At 50.9% G+C, this 26,211-nt stretch overlaps 9 protein-coding genes across 9 annotated transcripts; 7 read left to right on the plus strand and 2 right to left on the minus strand.

Annotated features, from left to right (window-relative positions):
* Positions 1–1,469: 1,469 nt before the first annotated feature.
* Positions 1,470–2,276, plus strand: TGAM01_v200038 (hypothetical protein; the record flags this gene model as incomplete). The annotated part of the gene is made up of 4 exons (XM_018804688.1): positions 1,470–1,563; positions 1,628–1,650; positions 1,804–2,018; positions 2,096–2,276. The coding sequence occupies 4 exons, from the start codon at positions 1,470–1,472 to the stop codon at positions 2,274–2,276; spliced, it is 513 nt and encodes a 170-aa protein (XP_018662228.1).
* Positions 2,277–3,047: 771 nt separating this feature from the next.
* TGAM01_v200039 (hypothetical protein) lies at positions 3,048–5,129 on the plus strand (the record flags this gene model as incomplete). The annotated part of the gene is made up of 3 exons (XM_018804687.1): positions 3,048–3,224; positions 3,319–3,566; positions 3,620–5,129. 3 exons carry the CDS (start codon positions 3,048–3,050, stop codon positions 5,127–5,129), a joined length of 1,935 nt encoding a protein of 644 aa, XP_018662227.1.
* A 1,443-nt stretch (positions 5,130–6,572) lies between these two features.
* Positions 6,573–7,747, plus strand: TGAM01_v200040 (hypothetical protein; the record flags this gene model as incomplete). Its single annotated transcript, XM_018804686.2, has 2 exons — positions 6,573–7,364; positions 7,442–7,747. The coding sequence occupies 2 exons, from the start codon at positions 6,573–6,575 to the stop codon at positions 7,745–7,747; spliced, it is 1,098 nt and encodes a 365-aa protein (XP_018662226.2).
* A 1,457-nt stretch (positions 7,748–9,204) lies between these two features.
* Positions 9,205–11,229, plus strand: TGAM01_v200041 (hypothetical protein; the record flags this gene model as incomplete). Its single annotated transcript, XM_018804685.1, has 3 exons — positions 9,205–9,380; positions 9,535–9,774; positions 9,849–11,229. The coding sequence occupies 3 exons, from the start codon at positions 9,205–9,207 to the stop codon at positions 11,227–11,229; spliced, it is 1,797 nt and encodes a 598-aa protein (XP_018662225.1).
* A 968-nt stretch (positions 11,230–12,197) lies between these two features.
* Positions 12,198–14,678, minus strand: TGAM01_v200042 (hypothetical protein; the record flags this gene model as incomplete). The annotated part of the gene is made up of 7 exons (XM_018804684.1): positions 12,198–13,242; positions 13,306–13,696; positions 13,751–13,901; positions 13,972–14,067; positions 14,126–14,224; positions 14,276–14,498; positions 14,560–14,678. The coding sequence occupies 7 exons, from the start codon at positions 14,676–14,678 to the stop codon at positions 12,198–12,200; spliced, it is 2,124 nt and encodes a 707-aa protein (XP_018662224.1).
* Positions 14,679–15,987: 1,309 nt separating this feature from the next.
* Positions 15,988–17,241, plus strand: TGAM01_v200043 (hypothetical protein; the record flags this gene model as incomplete). The annotated part of the gene is made up of 2 exons (XM_018804683.1): positions 15,988–16,064; positions 16,869–17,241. The coding sequence occupies 2 exons, from the start codon at positions 15,988–15,990 to the stop codon at positions 17,239–17,241; spliced, it is 450 nt and encodes a 149-aa protein (XP_018662223.1).
* A 1,524-nt stretch (positions 17,242–18,765) lies between these two features.
* Positions 18,766–19,173, minus strand: TGAM01_v200044 (DNA-directed RNA polymerase I, II, and III subunit RPABC5; the record flags this gene model as incomplete). Its single annotated transcript, XM_018804682.1, has 4 exons — positions 18,766–18,820; positions 18,879–18,965; positions 19,019–19,080; positions 19,138–19,173. 4 exons carry the CDS (start codon positions 19,171–19,173, stop codon positions 18,766–18,768), a joined length of 240 nt encoding a protein of 79 aa, XP_018662222.1.
* Positions 19,174–19,445: 272 nt separating this feature from the next.
* On the plus strand, positions 19,446–24,329 carry TGAM01_v200045 (hypothetical protein; the record flags this gene model as incomplete). The annotated part of the gene is made up of 6 exons (XM_024548467.1): positions 19,446–19,708; positions 19,762–20,585; positions 20,641–22,391; positions 22,708–22,883; positions 22,979–23,236; positions 23,345–24,329. 6 exons carry the CDS (start codon positions 19,446–19,448, stop codon positions 24,327–24,329), a joined length of 4,257 nt encoding a protein of 1,418 aa, XP_024406682.1.
* A 1,006-nt stretch (positions 24,330–25,335) lies between these two features.
* TGAM01_v200046 (hypothetical protein) lies at positions 25,336–25,951 on the plus strand (the record flags this gene model as incomplete). Its single annotated transcript, XM_018804680.1, has 3 exons — positions 25,336–25,437; positions 25,490–25,618; positions 25,679–25,951. 3 exons carry the CDS (start codon positions 25,336–25,338, stop codon positions 25,949–25,951), a joined length of 504 nt encoding a protein of 167 aa, XP_018662220.1.
* Positions 25,952–26,211: the final 260 nt, after the last annotated feature.

The following is a 26,211-nucleotide window of genomic DNA, read 5'->3' on the forward strand; positions in this document are numbered from 1 at the left end:
GAGGAACTAGGCCACTAAAATCATAAGCTTCAGTCCTGCTAGAAGCACCATAGCAACTACAGGCGTAACAATAGAGCTGTATGCTTATGTCCTTATGGTTATAAGATTCAATCAACGTCTCCTATTATTTAGCTCCCCACTTGTCACTCAGCTTTGCCCCCGACTGGCGATCGTTGGATCTAATTGGACATGCTCGCCGGCACATAGATTGTCAAATGCGACGGCGTGGCTGTCAGGGAAATTCCAAGCGAAGCCTGCTGGAGGCGGACGAGGCAGCGTGGTGGTCATTTTGTTTCACATGACACTGGCAGATCCGTCCAAAGCACAGGCCGTGCTGTTTTGCTGCATCGGGCGTGATACTACCTAGATACCTAGGCACTGCGCTGCGAAAGTTTCTCAATCTGCATATACCACTTCATAGGTCCCTTAGGTAGAACAGCAGTGAGCAAGAGAATTGATGCCATGAGATCCGGCAAAGGGACACTGAAAAGAGCTGTGCACATTTATAGCACCATAACCCGGCAAAGATCGTCATAACTGCGCTGTCGTTGATGCTTAACCATCTGGGTGGTTTAGCTCCCTGTTCGCTCCAAGGTTCCTGTGCGGCGTTCCCCGTACGTGTACCAAAGCTGAGACACCAGCACCGGGCATCCAGGTACCACGGATGTACCGCCAGCGTACCGCCAGCAGCACCCGCGTGCCCTGCCAGCAGCGCTGCCGCTCGTCATGTGCATTTGATGGCAAACGGGTGGCACACGGCGCCCAAGGAGGTACTCTGGAGGTACGGTCGTGCATGCAATCTGCATACATGCAACCGACTCCCGTCTTGTTCCATCCCGTCATTTTCTGCTCCGGTGCTGGGATTCGCTAGTGCTGTGCGACCTGGGCTGCATGCACGCACATATCGACAGCAGCATATTCTCGCTTCACCTTGGGCCATGGCCGCCCGCTGCCAGGGAAATGGGAGGGGGCGTGGGCAGAGTTGACGATTGGCAGCGCTGGCTGGGCCAACGTTCGGGTCCCATATCCGTCGCCAGAGAGTGTTTGATCTCCCCTCCGACGGGCCACAGGAGCAGCGGCAGCCACATTCTGGAGCCACGGCCACTGTACAAGGCCTCACTGGTAGGGCCTGTGCGCCGCTGTGCCTGATGGGCAAAGAGTCACAACGACGACCTGGTCCCGCCCGCAGCATGAACAACATGCCTTCTCGACTGCGTCCACAGCTTCGCTGGTGGGTTCTAGGTCGATTGCAGAAAGGGGGTGGGAGGGGACTGGGCAAAGGAGGTCAAGGACAAGAGCAGGAGAGAGAGGATAGCCTGATATGGGGCATCTGCAGCTGCTCGGTCGATGGATACCCAAGCTGTAGTCTTTTGAAGAGACGGGGAGGGCAGGGCTTGGAGGCAAACGGGAAATAAGACGCGAGAGATGGGATCTGTATCAAGCTGAGGCATCTGGGCAGCGATTTCACGATGGGGCGCTGGTCTGCCTATCTGCCCGCCCGTCTGTCTGAGCACTGGACACCGTCCGACCAAACCTCTGTCTACCTGTTTGTACCATTGTTTTGTATGTGTGAGCACCAGCTTCTTCACGTCCAGGCACTGGCAATCAGATGCCTATTTTCCAATAGTATTGACCTCTTGTTTTGGAACCGTAGGGTCCTGCTGCTGAAAGCTACAAACATAGGCTGGCGCCGGCCTGGTGGAATGCAACAACTGCACCACCTTGTCCGACGTCCAGTGGCTGCTGGGCAGAAGCCTCCATACTTTGGCCCTTGCGCCGCGAGGCTAAACCTTGCGACGTTAGGCTGCGAGCTCCTTGGCCCAGCGGAGCCACCTCAGCGTTGCCCTGGCCCGCCTTTTGGTCGTCCTGGGTACCGGATCAAGTCCCGTAATCTCGACCCGGTCCATCACGAACGTCGTCGCCAGCCAGCCTGGAGCCGCTCTTGCGCAGCGCCGCGGTGCAGCGAACCGCTGGAAACCTGCTGGGGGGGCTGCCCGATGCTGCTGGGCGACACTGCGGTGCGTGATTGAGTGATTGAGTGCTGCGGGCGGCGTCTGCTCGCTGCGATCCGTGCTCGTGCTCGTGGTACCTCTAGCTCCGGGTACCTCATGGTGCTGGGCCGGGCCCTTGTCGATGCCCTGTCGATGCCCTGTCGTGGCCCTGCTCTAGGCGCTGCACCGCCGTTCAGTTCTGCAGCGCAGCGCTATAAGCACCACTTGCTAGCTGCTGAGCGGCAGGCCATTGCAGCTAGCACCTCGCCGCGCATGTGCCTGTAGCTGCGCGATGTACCGGCTTGTACTGGGATACTCGCAGATGATGACTGCGTCCACCCCCGTCCCGTCTGCCCAGCACTTGCGGCACGCCCTCTCGCAACCTTGTTCCCACCCTCCCGCTCGCCGTCGTCCGCCATTGTCTCCGCTCCCCCAACTGGCTGGTGCCTCGACTTCCCTCTGCCTCTCTTTTGCTGCCTCTTCTCCTTCACCACGCCTCTCCGCCGCGAGAGCTGCATCACCGCACTCAAACCTCTCTCCCACGCAGCCTCATTGCTGCCCGCCGCCGCTCAGTCCTCTCGGTGCGATTGCGCGGCAGACGCCCTGGTGCCGTCTCCTATTGTGGCGTACAGGCCGGGCCTAGTTATTTCATCCCATTGTGTCATATACGGAACCCTTATTCATTGACCGGCCCACCGCGCGGCTTGAATGTGCCTCGCCCTTTGTCTGCGTCTCATTTGGCTTTCACTTTTGCTTCAACGAAACTCTTCACTTCTGGGGCGCCACCAAAGCATCAATCGATCATGCGGCGTCCTCACTGCCGCTTATAGAGTTTGTTTTGGCCAGTCGAGTCTGATTTGACCCAAGCAATCTCCTCCGCTGCCAACAATCTTCCTCCCCCCCAAACTCAACTCACGACATCTTCTCCCCATACGTTTCGAAAGCAGTGCCTGACCTGCTTGCTCTGCATTCACTCACTCGATATCCTGTGGCTCTTCTGCTGCGGGAAGTCTGCATCTTCTCTCCACGTTTGCGAATACCACCTCGACCGCCGAGATGAACTCTCTCAAAATCCCGGACAACGGCCTCCTGCTGGCGAGCTCGAGCTCGGGCTCCGACTCAGCTCTGCCGCCCCAGGCTTTCCATATCCAGCTGGATAAGTCCACCATAGATGCCATCGTCAGGGCTTCCCGAAATGGCGAAGACCTCAGCCTTACGCTGGGCCAATCTCCTGTGCGTTCTTAAAGCCTCTTCTCCCTGTCTCCTTTATGCACCTGCCGTGGTATGTGGACCTTGATATGCTGACTACTGCGTGACTGTCTTGCAGACGCTACAATTCGGCTCGAAATCACACCGCATCGCTCCTCCCACCGATGACGCCGATTACGACCTGTACCTTACCCGACCGTTCGAATCTACACGCAGAGCGGAGCGGATACCCGCAACCACATCCGTCTTTGACAAGCCCAGATCGGCATCCGACAGGGCCTCCCGCAAAGGTTCTACCTCTGGACTGGACTCTGACCTTGAAGCTCTGCAGAATGGGCTGGCGGCTCATGACGCCGCACGCGAGAGGTTTGTGCTAATTGCGTGTCGCTTTGGTGTTGTGTATTAACACCTTTATCCAGGGCTCGCGTGGTCGGAAACTTGCCTGAAAAGGCATCGGCAAAGTCCAAAGCAAAGCTCATGTCCAACTACGGTTCAAGAGCTGGCTCCATGCCCACGTCACCCAGCCTCCACGGCGCGACATCCCCTTCACTGAACCCGACCCTCTCCGCATCCCAGCAGGCTATGGAACGTGCTAAGGAGCAGAGAGTGACTCTCGTTCACGAGTTGGCTGTGAAAGATCGGTCGACTGAATACTTGAAGAAGAAGTGGGAAGGCAAGGAGCATGAATTTCGACCGACCCTAGAAAAAATTGCCGAACACAACGCCGACTCAGATACCTGGACCATGGGCAAGACGTACTGGAAAGAGCTTGATGTGTGGAATTACGACTATTCCTCCCAGGACGAGAGACAAACTGTCATTGACAATACGATCCGACAATACGACAAGCAGAGGCTTTCGGCTTCCGAGGCTGTGTGGCAGAAGCTGCTTCCAAAGGAGGAACGCGGAAAGGGCATATGCTTGAGCCGGCTCCAGGCCAACTTGGCAAAAGGCCCTCCCCCTCCTCCTGCACCTAAGATCAAAGTTCAGAAAGCAGAGGACGGTTCTACATCTGGTGATGGTCTGGAAAGCGATAAGAAGGCCGGCGGAGAGAAGATGTCGCGATCCGCATCCAATCCTCTCCCTGCCAAAGCCAAGAAGCTGAGCAATCAAGACGCACAGGCTAAACGGCTGCTTGGCCCTTCCAAGGCTGGCGTTTCCAAGCCCAAGGCGAAGCCCGCGGCCCCAAAGGCGTCCCCAACCAAGAGCAGAGGGGCTGGTTCCAAGAACAACGACAAACGTATCCTGTCACAGGAGATCATTGTCAACTCAGATACCTCTGGCGATGAAGCACCAGCGCCTCCTCCCGCTTTCAAACCGAAACCCAAACCTGCCGCTTCTTCCAAGGTCAAGGATACCGTCATCGTTGCTGGCCGCCCACCAATCAAAGCCCCAACCCGACCAGCACCTCCCAAGAGACCTCGCGAAGACGACGACTCTAGCTCTAGCTCTGGCACACCGCTATCGAAGCGCATCAAGCAACGGCAATCGTTGCCGGCGGCCCGGCTGAAACACCGCCCTTCGGATGCCAGCGTCAACTCACGTGGCACTGCTGCTTCGTCATCCTTTAAGAGCAAGAATACCTCGCCGACCAAGTCATCTCCCCTGGCTTCCTCGCCGCCCACGAATGCTTCTGACCTCGAGAACGATGCGCCGCCACCACCACCACCACCCAAGATGAGGCGAAAGGAAATGGAATCCAAGCCACTGGCAGCGAAGCGACGAGCGGCAGAGAGCGTCTCAATGGAAATTGTCCGCAAGGCCAACACATTCAAAGCCTACTACCAGCAATATGAAGCATTGCATTACGAGATTTCAGCACTGGACAACCCCCCTCACGAGAAGCTGGCCGATTTGCTGGATATGAGGGGTCGACTCGAGAGCATGAAGAAAGAAATCTACAGAGAGTGTTCGCCAGCAAGAGACTAGGCGGCGCAAGCGCACTCGATATCAACAGTTCTACAACAATCCAATACAGAAAGGGGCGGCGGTTAATGATTTACAAGTTGAAATGATGATTCGATTATAGCAACAAAAAGGGATTGGCTACTTTTTCTTTTTCTTTCCACACTGCGTTCTTTTTTTTTTTTTTTAAACCCAAGGAGTTCCGGCTTTTTTCCACCTCTTTCGCATTTACACGAGGAATTTTGGGCAACGGATTTTGCATCTGACAGCGACGCCCATAGGATAGGCACGCTCTGGCGCAGGATATGGCTGATACCATTCGAATTTAGAATCTCGAGCAGAAGAGACCAGCAGAAGAAACATCTGTCTGAAGTTCTTGAGTTGATTTGATATTTGGTTTTGAAACGAACGCAGGGCCCTGCTACAATGAGTACAAAATTAGTGATTTAGTGAATTAGGAGGTAGCTTATATTAGGCTTCTAGTATTAAGAAGTAGACTCAAATAAAAAGTTTTGAACAAAAAAAAAAACAGACAACAATGTGCTGATGCATCGAAAGCAAGAGAATACTAGTCTGGCAATAGAGCGACGAAGCTGTGCCTGATGTCACCTTGTTGCACTGAGCTGCGTAGAAGGATCAGCGGCAGCATGAAGATCTTTGGTGATCACCCATACCTTGCCTAGATGCCGTATTCTAGCAAATGCTACTGCAGTGTTACCGGTTCTACGGAGCCGTGGGCCCGAAATGCTACGGGGCAAGGCTAGCATCTCGCAGCTGAAGTTGAAACAACCACGGGATCTAGCCCAGTGATCACTCTTGGCCTATGACATGTTTTATTTTCTTATTCTGTTTCATGCTCAGGGGCTTCGTTTTATTTTGGCGTTTTACGGCAATTGGCTCCCGCGTTACCGTGTTAAATGTCCTTTTATTTCTCGCAATAAGCCGCGGTAAATGAGCTGGGGCGGCGAGCTATTTGGGCTTAGCCAGTCATGTACGTACAGTAATCCGCGCTCCTCTCCCGCGTTTTGCCTTCCAAGGTTGCTTCCCTACCTACGCTTTCGCTGACTTTGTAGCCAATTTCTCTCTCTATTCGCTTTGGGGAGGGGTCCCCACGTGGGGTGTGGCAGGGACCCAATTTTAGAAACTTTTTTCCGTATCGGAGTCACCTATCATAAAATCTATACCGCCTTTTTTTTTTCTGCCGCTTGTCTTAGTCAGGGGTCCCAGCTCTTTTTTCGTGTGAGCGGTGACATGCTGGGGTTATTTAGACTTCCTCAATAAAGAACCTTGTATCGCTGTTCTGTATAATTCCCTGGATTTTTTCAAAAGACTGTATTTCATCATGATAGCCAACTAGATCCTCACTCTCTGTTGAGAGGGCATTTTCTTTTTCTTTTTCTTGTTTCTTCCTTTTCACATTGACCCGGCGATTTAACGGCGTTTGTACTAAAACTTTTTGCTGCATTTATGACGTTTGGGGAGTTTGGCGGATTTTCGGATACAAGGTTTGCGAACATGGCTCTCGCACCGGAGGATTTCCCGCAGATGTGGCAGCGGCCAAGCTATGAAGAGCTCACTGGCATTCTGGAGAGCCTAGAGCTGAGCCCTCCCGTTTGGAACCATAGACAGCAGCGGTCAGACATTGTTGCGCAGCAAGAATCGCTCGCCACTCAGCGCAAGGCAGAAGTGACTCGCTACCTTTCATCCATCATAAAGAGCCCTCTGGCTTGGATCGACGATTATGACAAGCAAGAGGCCTTGTGGGAGCTGGCGAGTAAACGCATGTCTGAGCGATGTGGCCGCACTGCCATGGGCGAAGTGACGAGACGGTGGCCGTTTGAAGGCGATGGCGCCGCGTGCGAGCCGTTCGAGCTGATCATCAAAGAGCCTGCTCTGACGGGGGACTCGCTTGGATTCAAGACCTGGGGCTCATCGTACGTGCTGTCACGCTTTTTGCCTCGACTTGCTGCGACTTCGCTGTTCAAGATCTTTGACGAGACGCTTGGCCAGCCTCCTCCTACGGTTTTGGAGCTCGGATCAGGAACCGGGTTGCTGGGTGTAGCGGCAGCGGCTTTTTGGCAGACGCATGTGATTCTGAGTGATTTGCCGAACATCGTGCCTAATCTCAAGGATAACATGGAGAAGAACAAAGATCTGGTGGAGTCTCGAGGAGGGTCAATGTCTGTCGGTCCACTTACATGGGGTGGAGAAGAAGACGAGATTGACCAGGAACTCTTTGGCGAATGCTTCCAGTTCAAGGTAAGTTGTTTGATCACCCACCGCATACTGGCGGTTTGTAAATATTATTCCCAACGCTGACTGGTGAAATAACACAGGTCGTTCTCGTTGCTGATCCTTTGTATGATGACGACCACCCTGCGCTTCTCGCTTCGGCAATCTGCCAGAATCTTACTCTTGGCTCCGAATCCAGGGCAGTGGTCATGGTGCCTATGCGAGACGATACAACGCGTGGGCTGTTGGAGTCCTTCAAGCAGGCCATGTTGGATCTCGAGACGCCGCTGTTTCTCGAGGAAGAGAAGAAGTTGGATGGTGAAGATGACTGGGGCGAGGATGAGGACGAGGGCCAGGTTGAATGCTGGCTGGGTGTCTTTTCTCGTGGCGGATCTCCTTTGACGGCGTAGTAAAATAGGATGAAGAATTTCAAAGCTTCTAGAGGATGCACGTGTGATATATGGACGAATTTGGGAGAAGTACTGGACTATGATAGACTAGACTAAACGCAGAGATGGGGTATAGAAAATAGATCTCGATATAGACCCGCATATATAGCGTTTCCGCAGAATCTTGACCACTTATATGTTGAATTTCAGCATCAAGACAAACGCAGGCCCAGAACAAAGGAAATAGGATAGTAGTAATAAATCTGCACCAGCTCTATAAAGGCAGAGATATCAGAATCAATTATCTCACGTCTTCTCTTCTTTATGCAGCACTTCCACGTGCAGCCAATCTTGGGTCCTGCAAAATGGCACGATGATTCACTACACTTGATGAACAAAAAGTATGATATTTTGCCCAAGAGCTCTTCCAAAAACGGCTTATCACTGGCAACCTATTGTTCCCCAGGCTATACTCCAGCACAATAGATAAGCTAAATCAAGTGCGTGCATGGGCGGTCTGTATCTGATTCAGAAACGCCAGGGCCTCTCCTGAACATAGTGTGAAGAGAGAGGATATGTTCGCCATTCTCTTGTGTTTCTTCTGCCTTCGATTTTCTTCTCTCTTTTACCATCTGTATGCTTCTTCTACGACTGCAGCTTTCCTATCAAACTTGTTCTGCATTCCTCTCCATTGCGTGTTCTTCACAAACAACCTACGCTATTCTTTTCTCCTATACGCAAACAGACAAATTCACTTGCGGTAGGAAAGAAACAAAAAGAAAACCCCACCCTCTACTTGCAGGTACTTTGAGCCACGCGTGTGTGGAAAAGCCCGTGACCGGGTGCCGGAAGATTTGCTGAGTCCCTACCCGTCCGCACTGGCACAAGCTTCTTCCCCCCTAAACTTTACCCTCTACCCTTTACGCTCTACCCTCTACCAACTAATTTTCCTCTTTTACTCTTCTTGTTTCTTCGATTTTCCCCTACACGCAATATCGGCTTGACTTTATCTTCTTTTACCTTTGATTTTTGCTCTCGTTTTGTCTTTTCCTTGGTCGTCTACATATCGGATATTTCTCCTCCTTGCCCTTTATTTTTTTTTTCCTGTGTGACAAAGGAAACCCACTGCAGGTATTGGTTGGGGCCGCTATCGCTTCCTATCTCCAGCTTGTACCCGAAAGGAAGCGTTTGATTCAAGCAAATGAGCACACATCGAGGAATCTAGTTGATATTTACTCCTCTGTTTCCGTTTGAGGAACACACGCAGGCTCTGTAGAAGGCGTCGAATGGACGAGGCGTTGCTACCCATTGCGGTTCACAGCACAGCGTCGGCACTAGGCAGAAAGGTAACTTGCACTGGAGCCTCTGTAAAGGAAACCTGATTTCCGAATTCACTGTGATGGTCTTGTTTACGAGTAGCAAAAATCAAACAGGGGACCAAGCGGACGCGTCATAGAAATCAAAGATACCTCTTCATCATGGTCGGCTCAGCGCAGTACCAGGACAACGAGATTGAATGGGTTCTCTCCGCTGTTGTCAAAAAGAAGAAGCAGTTGTATATTCAGACTCAGTTCAGAGAGAAGTTTGGACGCGCTTTGAACCACAACCAGATTCGTTACATCAAGAACAAGTATGGCAAAGACCCCAGGTTCAAGTATGTTTACCCTCCTTTCTCGATCCTCAACTCTTAACTACTTCGATGACCCCTGTTACTCTCTATGTTGACAGTTAGGAGAGAAAGAAACTATAATTCATCAAGTGACGACAGAGTTTGCGCAGGCAATACTAATATGCTATCGTTTCTATAGTAGCCCGCTAGTGAACATTCATGCTCCTCCGAGAGTAACAACTCCTGAGCCAGAGGGCTCGAGTGAGCATGAAGACGTAAATACGCAGAATAATAATGATGCTGCCTTCGAAAATCAAAACCAAGCTGGGCCTTCCATGGCCACAGGAGAGGCGCAAAACGGACTAGGGAATGATGGTACGAAAGCAACACAGCCGAAACGTAAGAGAAGCCGGCATGAGCAAGGGGATGCTCTTGAAAGGTAAGCCGTTTACAAATAGTCCATATATTACAGTTTGAAGCATAGTTTATAACATTGATTTGATCGTGTTCAAGATTGACAACGCAGACCAACAAATCTCAACGATTGAATTTGAATTTCAGTCCTCAACAAGGTGCTATCCTTCGAACCTATCAGGCAGAGACATTTTCGCAACCGCAAAATACGCTCGGTGCTCGATTACCTGTTTCCAACTCCCATACGCACCCGCCATCAATGCCACAAGCCTCCCTGGGAAACAGCGGCCATGCTCCCCGATACGCAGGAATGATTCAAGGCTTCCAGCATCCACATATCTTTCCGTTCCTGCACAGCACAAACACCAATGTTACTTGGGCTCCATCCATGTTCATGACCAGTCATAGTTGGGAAGTGGCTGGGAATATTCCAGTATTCACAAGTACCAGCGGTAGCGGGGATGCTTCAGCCTTGCTGCAAGCATCCCCATCTCCGAGGATGAAACAACGCCACTCGATGGGATACACGACGTTTCAGTCGCCAACTGCAGACCAGTACCAGCTTCGACAGCCCTCTTCTCAGCTGGGCGACCAACAAGTCTCGCAGTTTTCGCCCGCTACACCCAACCTCAGTTCACCTCCACATGCAGCATATCAAGAACAGCATCAACAACTGTTGCAACAAGAGCAGCAGCTCTATTCTCATACTGATGACACCATCCCAACTTTGCCTGGTTCCGAAATATCAAACTCGGAGAACGCAGCATATGTACAAAATCTGTCAGGGGTAGCTCCTCAACTAATCCCCAGCTTTCAGGAGGTTCCTATTGAGTCGACATGTCCCCGACATGGTACAAAGCTCTCGAATCCAAGTGGGATCGGGGGTGGCATAAACTGGGCTCGCACTACTACTCCCCTCAACTCCTCTCCCCAAGATCTCTCCCTATTCAACTTCACAACACCTCCCATGAGCTCTCCATTCGAAATTGTTAGACAAAGGGGCCTTACGGCTGCCACTTCGCAAGCTATCGGCCAAACACTCCACTACAATGCCAACATGTTCAATTCGAGCCTGTCTACTCAGGGACAGCATTATCACTCGCCGCCGCAGTCTGGTCAACAGCATCTCAACTTTGATGGTAGCACGTTTGAACTCCTTAGCATGGCCCAGACCCCTATTCCAAACACCACAACCGCTATGCCTTATGCGCAATTATCATACCCAATGAATAATTCGACCATGGAGTTTTCGCCCTCGATGGTGCAAGCTGGAAACCGGCCTCATTTATGCCAGTGTCGATCAACCCCTGGATCACATGTTTGTTCTGTGCACGGCACAGTTCATGATCTGTCTGGCACGATTGATCCAAGACTGCTGGCTACGAACTCGGCTTCCCCCAACCCTCGCACATCCGGGTCATCACCCTTCGGTGAAACTAAGCATGAACAGGGAACGCCCACAAAGAGTTCATCATCTTAAGACTGTTTGATATATGCCATTTCAAGGGAGGCTATTATTGTTTACACTTTTTCTATTTCTGGTAACGGTGCAAATCGGCTGTATAAATAATGTTGGAGTACAAAAAGTTTGGGATTTAAAAACCAAGACATTTCGCATAAAGAAGCGAATAGGAGCTCTATTTGAACAAAAGCATCAAGAATGGGTATATCCGAAGAAAAGGTCCTAGAAAGGTACTATGGAGGATAATCCAGTATACAAGCACGTTCGGCGAACGGGGTTTATTTGCTTGTTCTTTATTTCGGCTTTTTTTTCCTAAGTAGTATTGCAAAACTAATCTGAAGTCTCAACTCACAATAACCTCCCCAAGTTAATAACTATAAAGGTGACCTATACAGCTAGTGATTGAAAATCTGTGAATTGCTAACTCACAATGCCTTCCACTTAAAAGGTGCTTCCCAAAACTAGTATATGAAAATCTGAAATGCTAAATGACAATTACCCCCCCAAAGTGAAATAAAAAAAGCAAAAGTTCCTCCCAAAACAAGCTTCTAAACTCCTTTTTGCCTTGCGGCAACGTATCGAAATCAAACTCATTATCCAAGAAGCGAATGATTATACAGCTCTACCTCTCCCTTTCCCTTGTTGTGTTGTTTCTTTTTTTTTTTTTTTTTTTGCTAAATCACTGCTTCCTGCCAGATACATAATAAACTTTAACAGACTGACTATTCCTCCTTTGCATCACCTCCCCTAGCCCAGCGCCGTGATCAACTCCATAAAGTGTAGTGCAAAGGGGTATCTAGAGCGTATGGAAACAGGAATAAAGATGGTCGCTAAAACTCGTGTCACATTGTCCCAATTTCCTTCTCTTTTTCTCTCTTCTACTCTCTTCTCTATTCGCCTTTTATCATTCATGGTAACTCTTCTCCAGGTAAACGTATAGAAAGACCATATGCAAGGGTCTCATGTTTTCTTCTTCTTTTTTTTTTTTAAATCGCAATGCTGGTGTGTCGTCGAGCTTCAACTTCCTCAACAGGGAAATTGAACACAAATCTAAACAGCTCTTTGAGATAGGCATAGCGAGGTGAGTTGTTGCCCAACGTTTGGACGCTCTTAGCCATATCTACGGCTGAGACGCGCTTGCCCCGCGAGGGCATTGAATGATTGCGAGGAATAAATGCGTCCATGAGGACAGAGTTCTTGAACTGTTGAAGGAGCGCAGTATCTCTTGGTAGAGGGCCGAAGGAATCTGCTGGTAGGGTTTGTACAAAGCTTTGTAGTAGCGCAGGCGCTGTCTTTGGATCGGCAATGGTTTCACGGTCGAATCCAAGATTCATCGCGGCTCGGAGAACTAGAATCTTGGCCCGTGTAACGTTGGGGTCTTCAGCTGCATTGGTCGTGGTCGCGGTGCTCGAGGTCCTATTGCTGCTGTGGGAGAAGCTTGATAGATTTGATGCACTGCTGGACCACCTTCCACCGCGGCCATTATCACTGGAAGGGCCAAGTACTAGAAGATTGGGCATTTGGGGGGAGCGGCTTTCTGGAGAGATCGGGGTGTCTTCGAATTCTGTGACTGGGGTTTCAGGGACTGGCGGGGGTTTCCGCGGCCGCTCTTCTTGATGGACGCTCTTAATGCTTACTTGCTTTGAGTGACGCGACGAGCGATTCGACTGACGGCTTTCACGTCCGGTTTGGTCCGAAGGCTGAGAGAAGAAGCTTGCATGAGAGGGCCGAGGGGTATTTCTATCCGTGGTCACCTTTGTCCAGCTGTCTTTGAATAGGTCGCCCAAGCCCCAGCATGCTTGAACCGTAGAAAGGAGTAGTTCGCTGTCCGGAGGCCTACCCTCTAGTCTATTCTGACGTAGACTGAATAGCATTTCTGCAAGCGTCCAGCAAGCCCCGAGGAGTTGATCAGTTTTGCCAACAAGGTCAACTCGTTGCTTCATTAGACGATGGCATAGTGTGATGTAAAAATCGAGAGTGCGTTCTCTGAATTCCTCTGGTAGGGTTCGGTTGTCTTGAGCACTATATAAACTGTCGCGGGGTATTAGATTATGCAGGGAAAAGAAGTAAGAAGTCAGGGGGGTAAGCACTTACTGGTTATTCAACTCGAAACTAACCCTCAGGACAGAGTCTGCCAACTCGTCCTTTTTCTCACGAACGTCGAACAAGGCCTGGCAGAAATCACGGCACAGGTCTAAATTGAACTTGACGCTTAGATATGCCGGGTCTTCATCCTGGTTGTCGTAGAGCTTATGGCAGAGCTTCCAACAGGCTCTCCACGCTCTTTCGACGGCGTCAGGAGTTCCCGAATCTCTGAAAGCTCTCGGTCTATGCATTGAACTTAGATTGGCTAGAGTATTGCACAAAGTCCAAGACTCATGAAGGAGGGTTCGCAGGTCGCCAATCTCATCAGCCACCTGGGGTACATGGGGAAAGGGCTCTTCATCGTCATCATCGCCCTCGGCCTCCGTCTGTTCATCGATTTCTGTAGCTAGTTAGCAATGGTGTGGCGGCGTAGAAGAATATGTGAGGCACCAACTTTCAAGGCTGCTGGTACTGCTAGAGCGCAGCCGGCTACCATCAACAAGCATATCTTGCAAGTCTTGTGCCCTTGGAGTGGCGCTATCTAGACTATATCGCACTGGCTTGACATCGGTGGAGATAGGAGGCCGAGTAGGATGGCTAGGTGGCTTTATTACGAGAATTTCGTCAGCTTCTGCAATTTATTTTTTGTGTATTGTTGATAGAGGTTGCACTAACGCTATTGAAGGTAGACGAAGGTTGGCTGGCGCCATCTCCTTTGGGTGATGATCTTTCAGTTGAGGTAATTGACTTGGCAGAAGGCTCGCTGGATGCCTATGTATACATTTAGCCATGTTGTATATCCGGTAAGTTTTCTACGCGTAATGCTTACCCAACTAGCAAAGCTTTCCGGAGCATGGATGACCGAGACAGCTTCTTCAGGGTTGCCTTGGCGAACAATATCCGGTAGATTGGTTGTTAGCATAAACACCTATACTAGTATTAGCAATTTGACGTCCAACATGGCATCCAGGGCACTTACATCTGAATGCTGACGATAGTGATCTCCCCTCGCTACATGGTCTAGCTCGACATCGTCGGCAACGTCATCTTCAATCTCTGTAGTCTCAGTGCCGTTGGACGTTACAGGAGATGGTCCGACAATGTCACTGGGGCTCAATACGTGCATCGATTGGGACGATAAGCGATGGTGAATAGAGTCAGGCCGAAGAGAGGAAGAGTCAGTGGCGGGCGGGGGAGAAGACCTAGAATGAAGATGTTAGCGATGGTAACAGAACAATAGGTGAAAAAGCGTCTCGAGCATACATAATTCTGTATGGGGATCTGACTCCATCGGACTCGGACGTCGCAGACATGTTGTCGTGGTGGCTGAATTTGAACTGTAAGCTCCCGGCGGATGATCGCAGCGGCGCTTCGAGGGCCATGATAGTCGATCAATGCAGCGCACGAGAGAAGAATAGCGCCCAAAGACTGCAACGTCGAGCTGTCTTATACAGACACTTTCTTCTCGTCTCCTTCTGAAAACAATGATCTGCGCAGAAGCTAGGAAGCCCAGGAAGCCCTGCTTCCAAGCTGACAGCGCAGACGGCCTCTAATTACCCCACGAAAAAAGCCTTGGGTCGCAGCCGCAGTCGTGGCGATGTGAGGCGCTCGAGATGCGGCGGGAATGGTGTTTCGAAGAGCTAGCAGAGGCGGTCGCAATCGCGGGCCTCGATTGACGGTCGTGCTTCCAGAATAGAAGCAAAGCTGCACTTCGAAACGTCCCAGTCGTAGATCAGGCAAGGCAGTCCAGGCACGCTGGACGGCGGGCTGGCTGGTTTAAGAGACGCCGCGGCCAGGCAGAGGGGCCAGGGGTCAGCACACCCCTGCTCAAAACATGCAGCGACGCCGGGCTGCACAGACACCAGCTAGTCCTCGTTACGGGCCTCTTTGATGGAGGAATGGCGTTTGTTGCGAGTATGGAGTCGCAGCCAGCAGAAGTAGACTCCGCGCTCTGGAGCTCGCGCTTAATGGGCGGCTTAATGGGCGCCGCTTGCCGGATACCGCTACTGCAGGTAGGCTGGGCGAAGCGGAGAAGAGAACAGCAGAGAGCTCGGCAAATCGACGTCTCTGATATCAAGTCGAAGCTTTGTGGGTGGGTGAGCGATGTAAAGGACTTCGTCAGCAGACAGCTGTGAAGGAGGGAGGCCAGAAGACAAGAGAGGCCCAAGCTAGGCCGGTCACAATAGAGGAAAGCAATCAAAGTGTCCACAATGCGGCGAATGGCGAATCGCACTGAGAGCCTTGGATGGAAGAGCGATGGATCGGTAAGACGGCCTCAAAGCTTAGCCCTGGTGTGAGAGGAAAGACGAGCTGGAGGATGGATGAGCTTGGCCAGCGGGTGGTCGAGGCACAGAGCCTTGAGTGCTATTGCCGGAGCTGCTACGGCGCCTATAGCTATGGGCCACAGCTTGCATGCAGGATCCATCCGCCAGCTAATGTACGTGTAGCTCGAGCCCGCGGTTAAAGAAGAACGCCTACTACACTTGTACATATCCAGGCCTCTTGTGGGTAAGAACAGACGCAAGCCGCCAGCCCGTCGCTTAATATGCCGTGCTCTTGATCCTGCTAGTACGCTGATACTTGTCAACTGATAATTGACGGCTAGGCATCATGAATCCCTGGCAAATGCGCCTTCGTGGGGGAATCAGCTCACAGAGCGCGCTCCCAGCCGAGAGTGGAGGGCTGGCAACGATGCCCGTCGCTCAAAGAAGAAATGACAAGCCAGCCGTCTCGCGAATAGCCGCGGCTTGCGCAAAGCGTGCAGACGGGTCAGCTACGCGATAGAAGGCTGTCGAGACGGCAAAGCGTTGCTTGGGTGAGTGGCGACAATTATACGAGCATTGCAGACGTTGCGCAAAGACAGAATCTACCTTTATATCTCATACCTCTTGCAAGATATCACAGAATACGCAGTGATGGGTTTCTGTTGCTGTTTTTCCTCAACTGTTCATGCTGCTACCACCAGCACGCACACAAAAGAGGACCTAATGCCCACAAACAAGATAATCACTCTTCTCTCGCTTCCTCGTTGTCTGTTGGACACTGCAACCTTGAAAGCCTTGCCTGACAATGCGACGCGACCGGGGCGGGGGAACTGCTGCGCTGCATCTAGTTCTTGAAGAGGACCTTCAGAAAACAGCAACTGGCCACTCACAGACACGATCGGTCACAGAGTGGATGCAGCATGCATAGAGTCGACAGGCGTCGGCGCTTAATTCAGGTGGATGACATGCTAGTCACGATTTGTCGACGAACCAAGACCCCTGGTCGAGCGTGCATGGAGAATATGCGAGGTCGAGCGAGAAGAAAAAATAAGAGAGCACCCAAAAATCTGAGAGCTGATGGCTTTGGAGGATTCTCTTCGAAGTCACCCATATGTGCAAGCCGAAACAATTGCTTGAGGACTTCACGACCATCAACGCGGAAATGTGCTGCTCCTACTTGGAGGCAAGGCTGGGCTGCTGACTCGCGATTGATTGATTGACTGACCACCCAGTCCAACGACTGCGTGCTGCTTGCTATTTACGGAACTGCCCTCCGTGTCCATAATATGAATATGCTGTTGGTCGCAGCAACTGCTTCCAACATGCTGCCACGTCTAACCCAGCAAGCTCCATCTCCGAGCACCAGCCCAACCTCGGCGAAGCTGCGCGACCCAGAGGTGAAGACTCCAGCCCTCCCACCACCATCGTTTCTTGTCACAGCGCCAATCTGCTCGGTTCATGGTCCGCGATGCCCCTCGACCCCTGTGCTCAGTCCGCAGGCAGAGTTTCTCAACCCGCTGATTGGCAGCGCTCGACCCGACGATCTGGTCCCGGCGCTACTGCTGCTACAAAGCTGGTTAGGCTCGGCCAAAGGCCCACCAGCTCTTTCAAACCACCCGCCAGTGGGTCGCCGATTTTCTGCTTCCCCGAGCCTGAGCGGAGTCACCAGATGCTTGTTTAGATGCCAGTCTATGTATGGTGTGAGAACATGCAGATAAGGCACATGGAGAGCTTCCGGCCGGGCGTAGAGCAGCGCTCGAGGCCAGGCAGAAAGGGAAATAAGTCGGGCATGGAAGTTGTCACAGGCTGCTAAGCTTTATAGGCTCTTCGCGTCGCATCCACAGCTTGCGTACTGGGCTTGGCGTGGGATTCTGCTGAACTGGCACTGCATGTGGCATCTTCTGTGTTCTACTGTGATGCACATCGTGATGGCCTATTGCGGTAAGTGGTCGAAGTCAACTCATATATCATATACTTGTGCTATATGCGTGGGAATGGTCCACTCTCGCGCCGCAGTTGCCCTGAGTCTGAAACCTCACAGCTTCGTGCAGGTTTACTCCCACTGGCAAATTACTTTGCACAGCGAAATGCCATGGTAGGTCTTGGCGATACTGTGGTTACTTGTTATCTCAAAGTGCATTCCCGTGGATACCTATATAAACGCTTTTCCCACGGTAACCGCAGCATAAACCAGCCTCGTTTTATTAGCTACTTGATAACATGAAACGCATTTACACGAATCAACATGAAGCAGGCTGCATGGAAGCATGACCGCTTCGAACCAACACACCAATAGAGATGGAGTGAGCTAGCACTAGTGAATGCCAGCTGTCGTACTAAAGGATGGAGGTTTGCACCCAACAGCTGAAAAGACGTCTATGCAATGCACTCGATGGGTGCATGCATAGCGGCATGCCCAAGGATTTAGTCTTCAACCTACCGGCAAGTAGTTGAGGCTCTTGGGAAAACAATACAGCTAAAGGCCTCCTTAGCTCGTGACAATAACCACCTAAAAGATATCCGCCCAATCCTTCGCGTTGGTATCCTTGTACTCAATACTCACCCTACTACGTACTGCATTGATGGATTGCAGTTGATGCGTAACTTGCTGTCTTGCCTTATGACGCTGGAGTCAGGATGGGCTCTCTGATTCGATAGCTCTGATTCATCTACGCTGAACTATGGATATATGCTGCAGATTGATGGGACTAGACGACTGGGAGCTAGCCAATGCGCATTTTAGGAATCACTACTCTGTGGCGTACGCACATGACGACAGGAAGCGGTGAATAGCTAGGTTTGCAACTATCCCCTTGGATCTTGCGATTCCAAATACCATGTATGGGGTATTGGACAGGGCCCTTGCCTCAGAGAATAGTAGAATAATAGTTCTTCTACAAAATCCAATCCCCAGCTAGATCTGAGCCTTGGCGGAATATCCAGAACCCTCACATACCGTCTCACGATTCATCTTTGCCCCGTCTTGGAGAGAAGATATCAACAGTGTATGCCATGGTTGCTGTCAGGTGCTGCAATATTGCGAGTAACATAGACTTCTTCGTTCGATTATTACGGCGTGTTTACGGCCTCGCCGCCATCGTTGCAATCTGATTTTTATTCGTCCTTGCGCCAAGCCAGAAAATACGTATTAACAAGATCCAAAAACGCCAAACTGTGCATCACATCTTTCTATTTGCTCAAAACTTTATGCCGACTCGTTCAATCTCTGCTTCTTTTCGTTGCGTCCATCGGGGGTGTACCTAAGAGATTGATTAGCAATCAGGGGGTCATCTTCGAATCTCGATTGTAGTGCCGTACTTTAGAAGCTTTTCGATAAGGTCGACGTGTGTCATGATCATACGTCGGCAGCAGTAGCGCTTCAGGCCTAACTCGTCCATGGCATCACTTTCTTCAAGTCAGTCCTGAGGCGTTTCTCAAGAGTTTAACGGATTTCCTACCCATCGGTCTTGCGCGGGTCTGCGATCAGCTGGAGATAGCGCTCCCAAAGGTCGCCAGTGACCTATTGTAGTCAGTAACCGTCGTCCTTGTTACTTTAAAAAGGTATTTCGGCGCCTACCTTTCCACAGGAGAAGCAGCGGATGGGAATAATCATTTTGGCGATGTGATGATGAGTATAGCTTTGCAGTAGAGAATCTGGTAGCGGGAAGAGTTGCTTGAAGCGACGCGGTAGCTGAAAATATTATTGCCGCCGACGTTCTGCCGTGCGGTGCTTATCTTATCGCTGATAGCTGGAAAAAGTTCACGGCGGCACCAAAATTTCTGCGGCGCATTGCTTCTAGTACTTTGAACCAGTAACTTGCTGCTATAGCCTGCCAATTGACTTCCAAATTTCTTCAATTTGGCAATTTTTGAACTCTTGTCAAAATGGCGGGCAGCAAGATCTCCAAGCCCAAGGACGATCCGACCAAAAAGAGAAAGAGAGACCTGAACGAAACCGACGCGCGATCAAAGAGATCAAGACAGCCGCAAGCAGATTCTACGACCAACGGAGACGTTGAATCTGAAAAACATCAGAATGGGGAGGATATTGTTAGCCGGTCTCACGACGGAGAAACTGGCTGGCGGCTCTCTAAGCCCATGGGTGGTAGAATGCTTGACATTGATCCGATCCTAACTCAGGATGACCAGTAAGAAGCCAGTTCAGTTCTTAGTTTCTACGGGCCATTCTGACGTCCTTCAGATACCTAATTTTGACCTACAACACCTCCGTTCAAGTATACACAGCTAGCGACTCGCTTCTCCTGAGACGAATTCCGATAGGCGCTGTCGATTCCTCCGCGCAAACAGACAACTCTCCTGCAAGCATTGTTGCGACTCGGCTGTCTCTCCAGAACCCTGAATACCTCTGGGTAGCTTGCTCAGATGGTCACATTTACTATGTGAAATGGAAAGAGACAAACGAGTCGCATCAGTCTTTCCAGACTGTAACGGGAACTGCCAAAGCCATCACCGTGACAACAACAAATGGTGCGGGCGCAAAGGCTGATATCGTCGTGGTGGCGGAATCGAATAGCGCAAATCGGATGGAATTGACTGCATACGGAGGCGATATTCTGTCTTCCCCTCTATCAAAGAACATATTGTCCGTCAAGAAGCCAGGCAATGGACTGCACCTGATTGAGTCCAGCCAAGACGGCCTGGTTTTGGTTGGCGCCTTCAACGATACTCTATTCCTTGGGGTGGCATCACAGGAGCAGCCCGCTAGCTTCGAACAACTTCAGTACGACTTCTTTTCTTTCGACGTCCCCGATCTCATCACCACCCTCGACTTTAGAGTGTACTCAGCCTCAGCCCTCTCTGGCAACAAGAGCAAAGGACAGCGGGATTCAGACAGAGTGGTGGATGTTATTGTCGGTGGAGCACGAGGAGCCATCTATCTGTACCACGATGCCTTGTCTAGGAGTCAAGCCCTTGGTAAATCCAACTCAGCTAAAGATGGAATTCAAGCGCAAAAGTTTCACTGGCACCGAAAGGCAGTCCATGCCGTCAAATGGTCTCGAGATGGTATGTTTTATAGATGTATCATTTATCTAATGCGATTTTCTAACATCTGGCATAGGTAACTATATGATCTCGGGAGGCTCTGAAAATGTCCTTGTTATGTGGCAGATGGATACCAGCAGAAGAAATCACCTCCCCCATTTATCTGGCAGCATAGAGAACATTGTTGTATCTTCCAGCGGGTCATCCTATGTCGTACACTTGGACGATAACTCAACAATGGTTCTATCAACTGCTGAACTGAAGCCGACGACATATGTATCTGGAATCCAGTCCGCCGCTGTTGAGGCTACGACGCCCAAAGACTTGCTCGTACAGCGTGTCTGGTCAGTAGCGAACCAAGTACGACGGCCTATACCTGCTGCAATCAAGGCAACCGAGCCCTCCAAATTCCACGTTTGCGTTGGCAATGGCCGTCAGGCTACAATGACGGGAGAATTCTCAGCGCCGCTGTTGCAGACTTTTGATCTTGAAACCTTTATGAGTGTTTCTAAGCAGGCATTGGCCCGCACGCAGCCCACCGATGTGAACCTGACAAACAAGGGTTACGCCATTGAAGAACCAGTCGTCACACATATCGCCTTTTCTGCGGACGGAAAATGGTTGGCTAGTGTTGACGATTGGGTTCCTTCAAGCAGGGATGCTGGAACTGTCAGTGGCGACGCGGGAGACCAATTCCTCAAAGAGAGACACGAATCATATCTCAAGTTCTGGCAAGTTAATGACGAGGACAGCTCGATTGCTCTTGTATCGAGAGTTAATGCGCCACACGCAACAAGCCACCCAGAGACGGTTCTCGACCTTGCGTCAAACAATGCCTCAGCGTGCTTTGCCACCATTGCCGGAGATGGTATTGTTCGCCTATGGCGGCCAAAGGCCCGCCCGCAACAAGGGCGAAGATCAGAAGGCTCTACAGAATTCACCTGGGTTTGCTCCCAAGTGGTTCCTATTGGAGATGGACTTGGTCGCAATGCCATTGCCGATATCCCTAATGACGCCTCGGTTGCCAAGGCTCAAGGCCGCCTTGCTTTCTCAGAAGACGGTTCCACGCTGTTCGCAGCATTCGGCGCACTTGACACGGGAGCCGTGTATGTGATCAACGCATCCTCTGGCGAAGTCGTCAAGGTTCTGGAAGGACTTTGGAAGAGGCAGTTGCATTCCCTGCGAGTTCTATCACAGTATCTAATCGTGCTTTCCGCGGAGCTGCATGTCTACGACGTTGTGGGCGATGACTTACGGTATGGAATCGTCATGCCCAAGGGCTCCAGATCTGATGAGCTGTTACAGCTGGCCGTTGACTCAGTGTCCGGTAACTTTGCCGTCACTCTCCCTGTCGGCGAAACTTCTAGCATAGGAGTCTTCCACCCCAGCAACCCAGAGCCGCTCATTGTTCGAAACACTCCTCACCGGGTAGTTAGCCTCGTTTCAGTGCCCGGCACCAGCGGATTCGTCGCTCTAGACGACGTGGCTCAAGTCTGGACCATCACCGAGGGTTCCAACGCCTCGACTATTCTCGCCGCTCAGCCACTTCAAGATTTGCGACTCGACGGTGTTTCTGAAGAAGCTGAAAATGGCAAGCTCGATATCATTCTTGGCGGAGATGCTGAGAGCGACGATGAGATGGAAGAGGCTCAGAACGCAGACGAGGATGTGGAGATGGACGATGACGATGTCCAAGCCGACATTATCCCGCAGCAATATCTGGCAGACATTTTCGATGCTGCGCCAGCCTTTGCGGGAGCTTCTATTGAAGACATGTTTTACAAGGTGACTAGCCTTCTCGCTACTAAGCCGCTGTCAGCTGGTACTGTATGAATTTGAAGATAATGCTCTGTCATTTTTGGGAGAATTAATGCTACAGATGGACTGGAATATATAAAAGAGAAAGATGTGTGTTTTTGGTGTAGCCAAAAGAAGGCTAGCAGGCCATTTGGAACGATGAAGCTGAGATATCATCAGATATCACGATGCAGGAACAAACCCGCTATTACATGTACATAAACCCTATTCCGGGTGTCGGCGAAAAGGATGTGGTATTCCGATTTATGCAAAACTGCTTTTGTTTTTGTTTAGTCACCTACAAATTATTGATATACAGCATGAGGAGTATTACAGTATGTAATAGATTCGTTTTATCGAAGACGAGGTTCACATCTTTTTGCCTCTTTTGCAATCGTTTACCGGGATCGGCCGGCACTACGGTGCGGGGGAGTGGAGAGATGGGGAGATATGGCTTCCAAGGGCGTATGGCGCCATTGGCACCACCATTGACGTCGCTATAAAGGCTGGATATTTGAACCTGTAAGCTCGAATAAACCATAGCAGGTCCCCCTGGAAGCAGGCAGGTTGGAGTCTAAGTATTTAAGCTTGTGTGTGTGTGGCACTACTGCTTCAAGGATCCGTCAGCTCTCTTATACAAATCGAACTCAGCCTCGTCATCAACCACGGAGCGTCATGTCGTTCACATCCATCCCCGTTCTCGACCTGGACTTGTCCAGGAATCCGGCCACCAAGCCGGAGTTCCTCGACCAGCTTCGCAATGCGCTCATGGAGGTGGGCTTCTTATATCTCAAGAATGTAGGCATTTCAGATGAGCTATGGGACGAAGTCATCAAGGAGGGTAAAAGCTTCTTTGACATTCCCCGAGAAGAAAAGTATGATTGAAGCATCCTCAGATATAAATTCCTATACATACATACATATGTATAATCCTTACTAAATCTTTCGCTTCACATGACTTCTCTTTGCTAACGCAAATATAGGCTCAAGATTGAAATGAAGAATGCGCCATCCTTTCTAGGCTACTCCCAGCTCTCTGCAGAAATCACCGCCGGGGCCATTGACAACAGAGAGCAGATTGATCTCTCAACCGAGCACGTCCTCCCAGGCCCAGACGCGCCGTCATACTTCAACCTCCTCGGCCCCAACCAGTGGCCTTCCGAGGAGAGCGCGCCCAAGTTCCGCAGCACCTACACCGAGTATATGCGCCAGATGGGCGAAATCACAATGTACTTCACCTCGCTGATCGCCGAGGCCATCAAGCTGCCGCGGGACGCCTTTGAGAAGTACGTCGAAGACGATCCGCAGCACAAGCTCAAGATCATCAAGTACCCGGACCTGGCAGAGCTGGGGCTGCCCGCGGGCGTGCAGGGCCAGGGCGTAGGCCCTCACAAAGACAGCATGCTGACAAGCTACTTGCTCCAAGCGACGAACCACCGCGGTCTGCAGGTCCAGAACGTCCAGGGCGAATGGATTGACGCCGCGCCTATCGACAAGACGCTCGTCGTGGCCATTGGCCAGGGCATGGAGGCGCTGACTCAGGGCGTCTGCGTGTCGACGACCCATCGCGTGCTATCGCCCGAGTCCGGCACCGGCGCGCGCTTCAGCATCCCGTTCTTCCAGGGCGTCAAGCTGGACGCCACCTTTGAGGAGCTCGAGCAGGTCGGCGTCGGCAGGGTGCCTGAGGACATTCGGCGGCAGAGGCAGGCGATTGTGGAGAAGAACGGCGGGCGCGTTGATGATGTTGAGTTTACGTTTCGCAGCGGCGCCGTGGCGAGCACACTTGGCGAGGCGACGCTGCGGAACAGGGTCAAGAGCCACCCAGATGTGGGGGAGCGGTGGTATCCGGAGATTTTGAAGTCGATTCGCGAGGAGCAGGCGGTGGCAGCGCAGAGGCAGAAGGAGGCGCTTCGTGATGCGCCGAGGCTGGGGGCTAGTAATGCGGCCGCTGCGGTTGAGGCGCATTAGATGGTTGGTAGATGGATTGAGTCATCTTGGTAGAGCAAGCTTGTCCAACCAAAGGTCGATTTTCATGGAAAGAAAGTAAATGTAAAAAATAAATAAAATAAAGCGCCCTAGACAAGCAGTGTATGGCTTGTAAAAAGGAGATTGGCTATTTGACTCCCCTACTGGTATAATCGCCTATCACAATACGAAATGTCACTGGATAGCAGCCCTTGGTGAACCATACGGGCCTTTGGGGTCCATGTCGGACAATGTTTGCTCTTCATCAAGTACACTCTATCCCGTTTGTTCACTTTGCTTCTATTGTCTCACCATGGCTGTGGCGGTGATTATCGACAGGCCCACCACTTTTGGCATGTCTCTCCTCCACACCGTGAGCATCCACCGAGGGAGAGAAGCGCGATGCGTGCGGGAAACGTTTGGACAATTGCCATCATAATGCACAGATTGCCGACCCAACACTGTGCATATACAAAATATCAAGTACGGCAGTGAGGCAGCCGGGCAGATCAAACTGGCCCAGGCGGGAGGGATGTGCAATCAAGGAGTTCCGTTTCGTCTCGGTGAAACACGCTCGCAACACAATCTGCCGCAGAATGCCAAGGCACAGCCACGCCGTTACGTGCATCGTTCATGAATGCTATTTATGTAACTCCGTTCATTTATTTGATTAGATAAAGCAGTGAAATGATGATGGGCATTTTAATAAATACAAGGGCCATCTGCTAGTTCCAAGACATTTTTTTTTTTGGTCCTACCGTAGCAACAAATGCCGGGCATTTCTTGTTCACTGCTGTATTCCCTTCTTTCCTTCTCCCTTTTTTGAGGTTTGCTCTTTCTGCTTGATAGCCTGGTGCTTGACCGCTCTGTTGACCTCATCGTTTATCCTACTTTATTTTAACTTCTTTTTCCTCTACTCTTTTTTCCTCTTTCTCTTACACTTACTGCTTCCATCAGTTTGGCCCCCACAACAACAACTCTTCTGATTCAAACGATACCATCTGTCAAGATGCCTAGTATTGGGTTCATGGCGCTGAAGGCGCGAGACGACGATGTGCCTTTTGGCTTCGTGAGGGAGGATAACGAGATTATTCCGTGGCGATACAGCAAAGTAAGCAGTCCAGCTTCCCATAGACTGGACAAGCCATTAACAAACGCAACAGCAAGCATTCATCGTGAAGTGGTCCATCATGGGGGGCGTCATAGGCTTGATCTTGTTATTCCTCTTGACAAGCTGGCTCCATCTGCGATCAAGAGCCAAAAAGGGTCTGCCACCGCTGAGATATCACAGAGTGAGTTTTGCATCGCCGTGTGCCATCGCCTGCACACATATACTAATGGATCTTGAATAGTTCTTGGTCAGAACTCCCAGACAGCCAGCTACAGGTCAACAGACAAACGGATGGGTACCGCAGACGAACAATCCAATGGGTGGCTACTACATGGGCACCACGGCCCCCCCACCGGTATACGACCCAGCTAAATTTCCTATGTATTCGGGCCATACAGACGTAGAAAAGGTCGACTACGCTCGAGAACCTACCAGACGACCGGCCGAAGCAAACCCTGCGCCAGACTATTATGACATTCCCCTGGGACCGCCTCCTGCTGCTGCGACGAGATGAATGCGGTGGCGAAATCAAAGAATACTTGGTTTCATGGAAGAGAACGCCCACGGTATCACTGTTGAAGATGGCATGTTACTCGCGAGGCGTTTGTAATGGGAAATGAGTTATATTTGCTTGAGACCATGCTCAAAGTATAGGTGGTAGACAATTTAATGTACAGGACGATAACTGCAGTGTCGGTCTTGATGCATGAGCACCTAGAAAGAGTAAGTTGGCAGTGACGGAACGATAAGCAAAGCAGATAATCCTATAAAAGA

This window comes from Trichoderma gamsii, assembly GCF_001481775.2.
Source record: "Trichoderma gamsii strain T6085 chromosome Unknown Scaffold_1.2, whole genome shotgun sequence".
Classification (NCBI taxonomy): domain Eukaryota; kingdom Fungi; phylum Ascomycota; class Sordariomycetes; order Hypocreales; family Hypocreaceae; genus Trichoderma; species Trichoderma gamsii.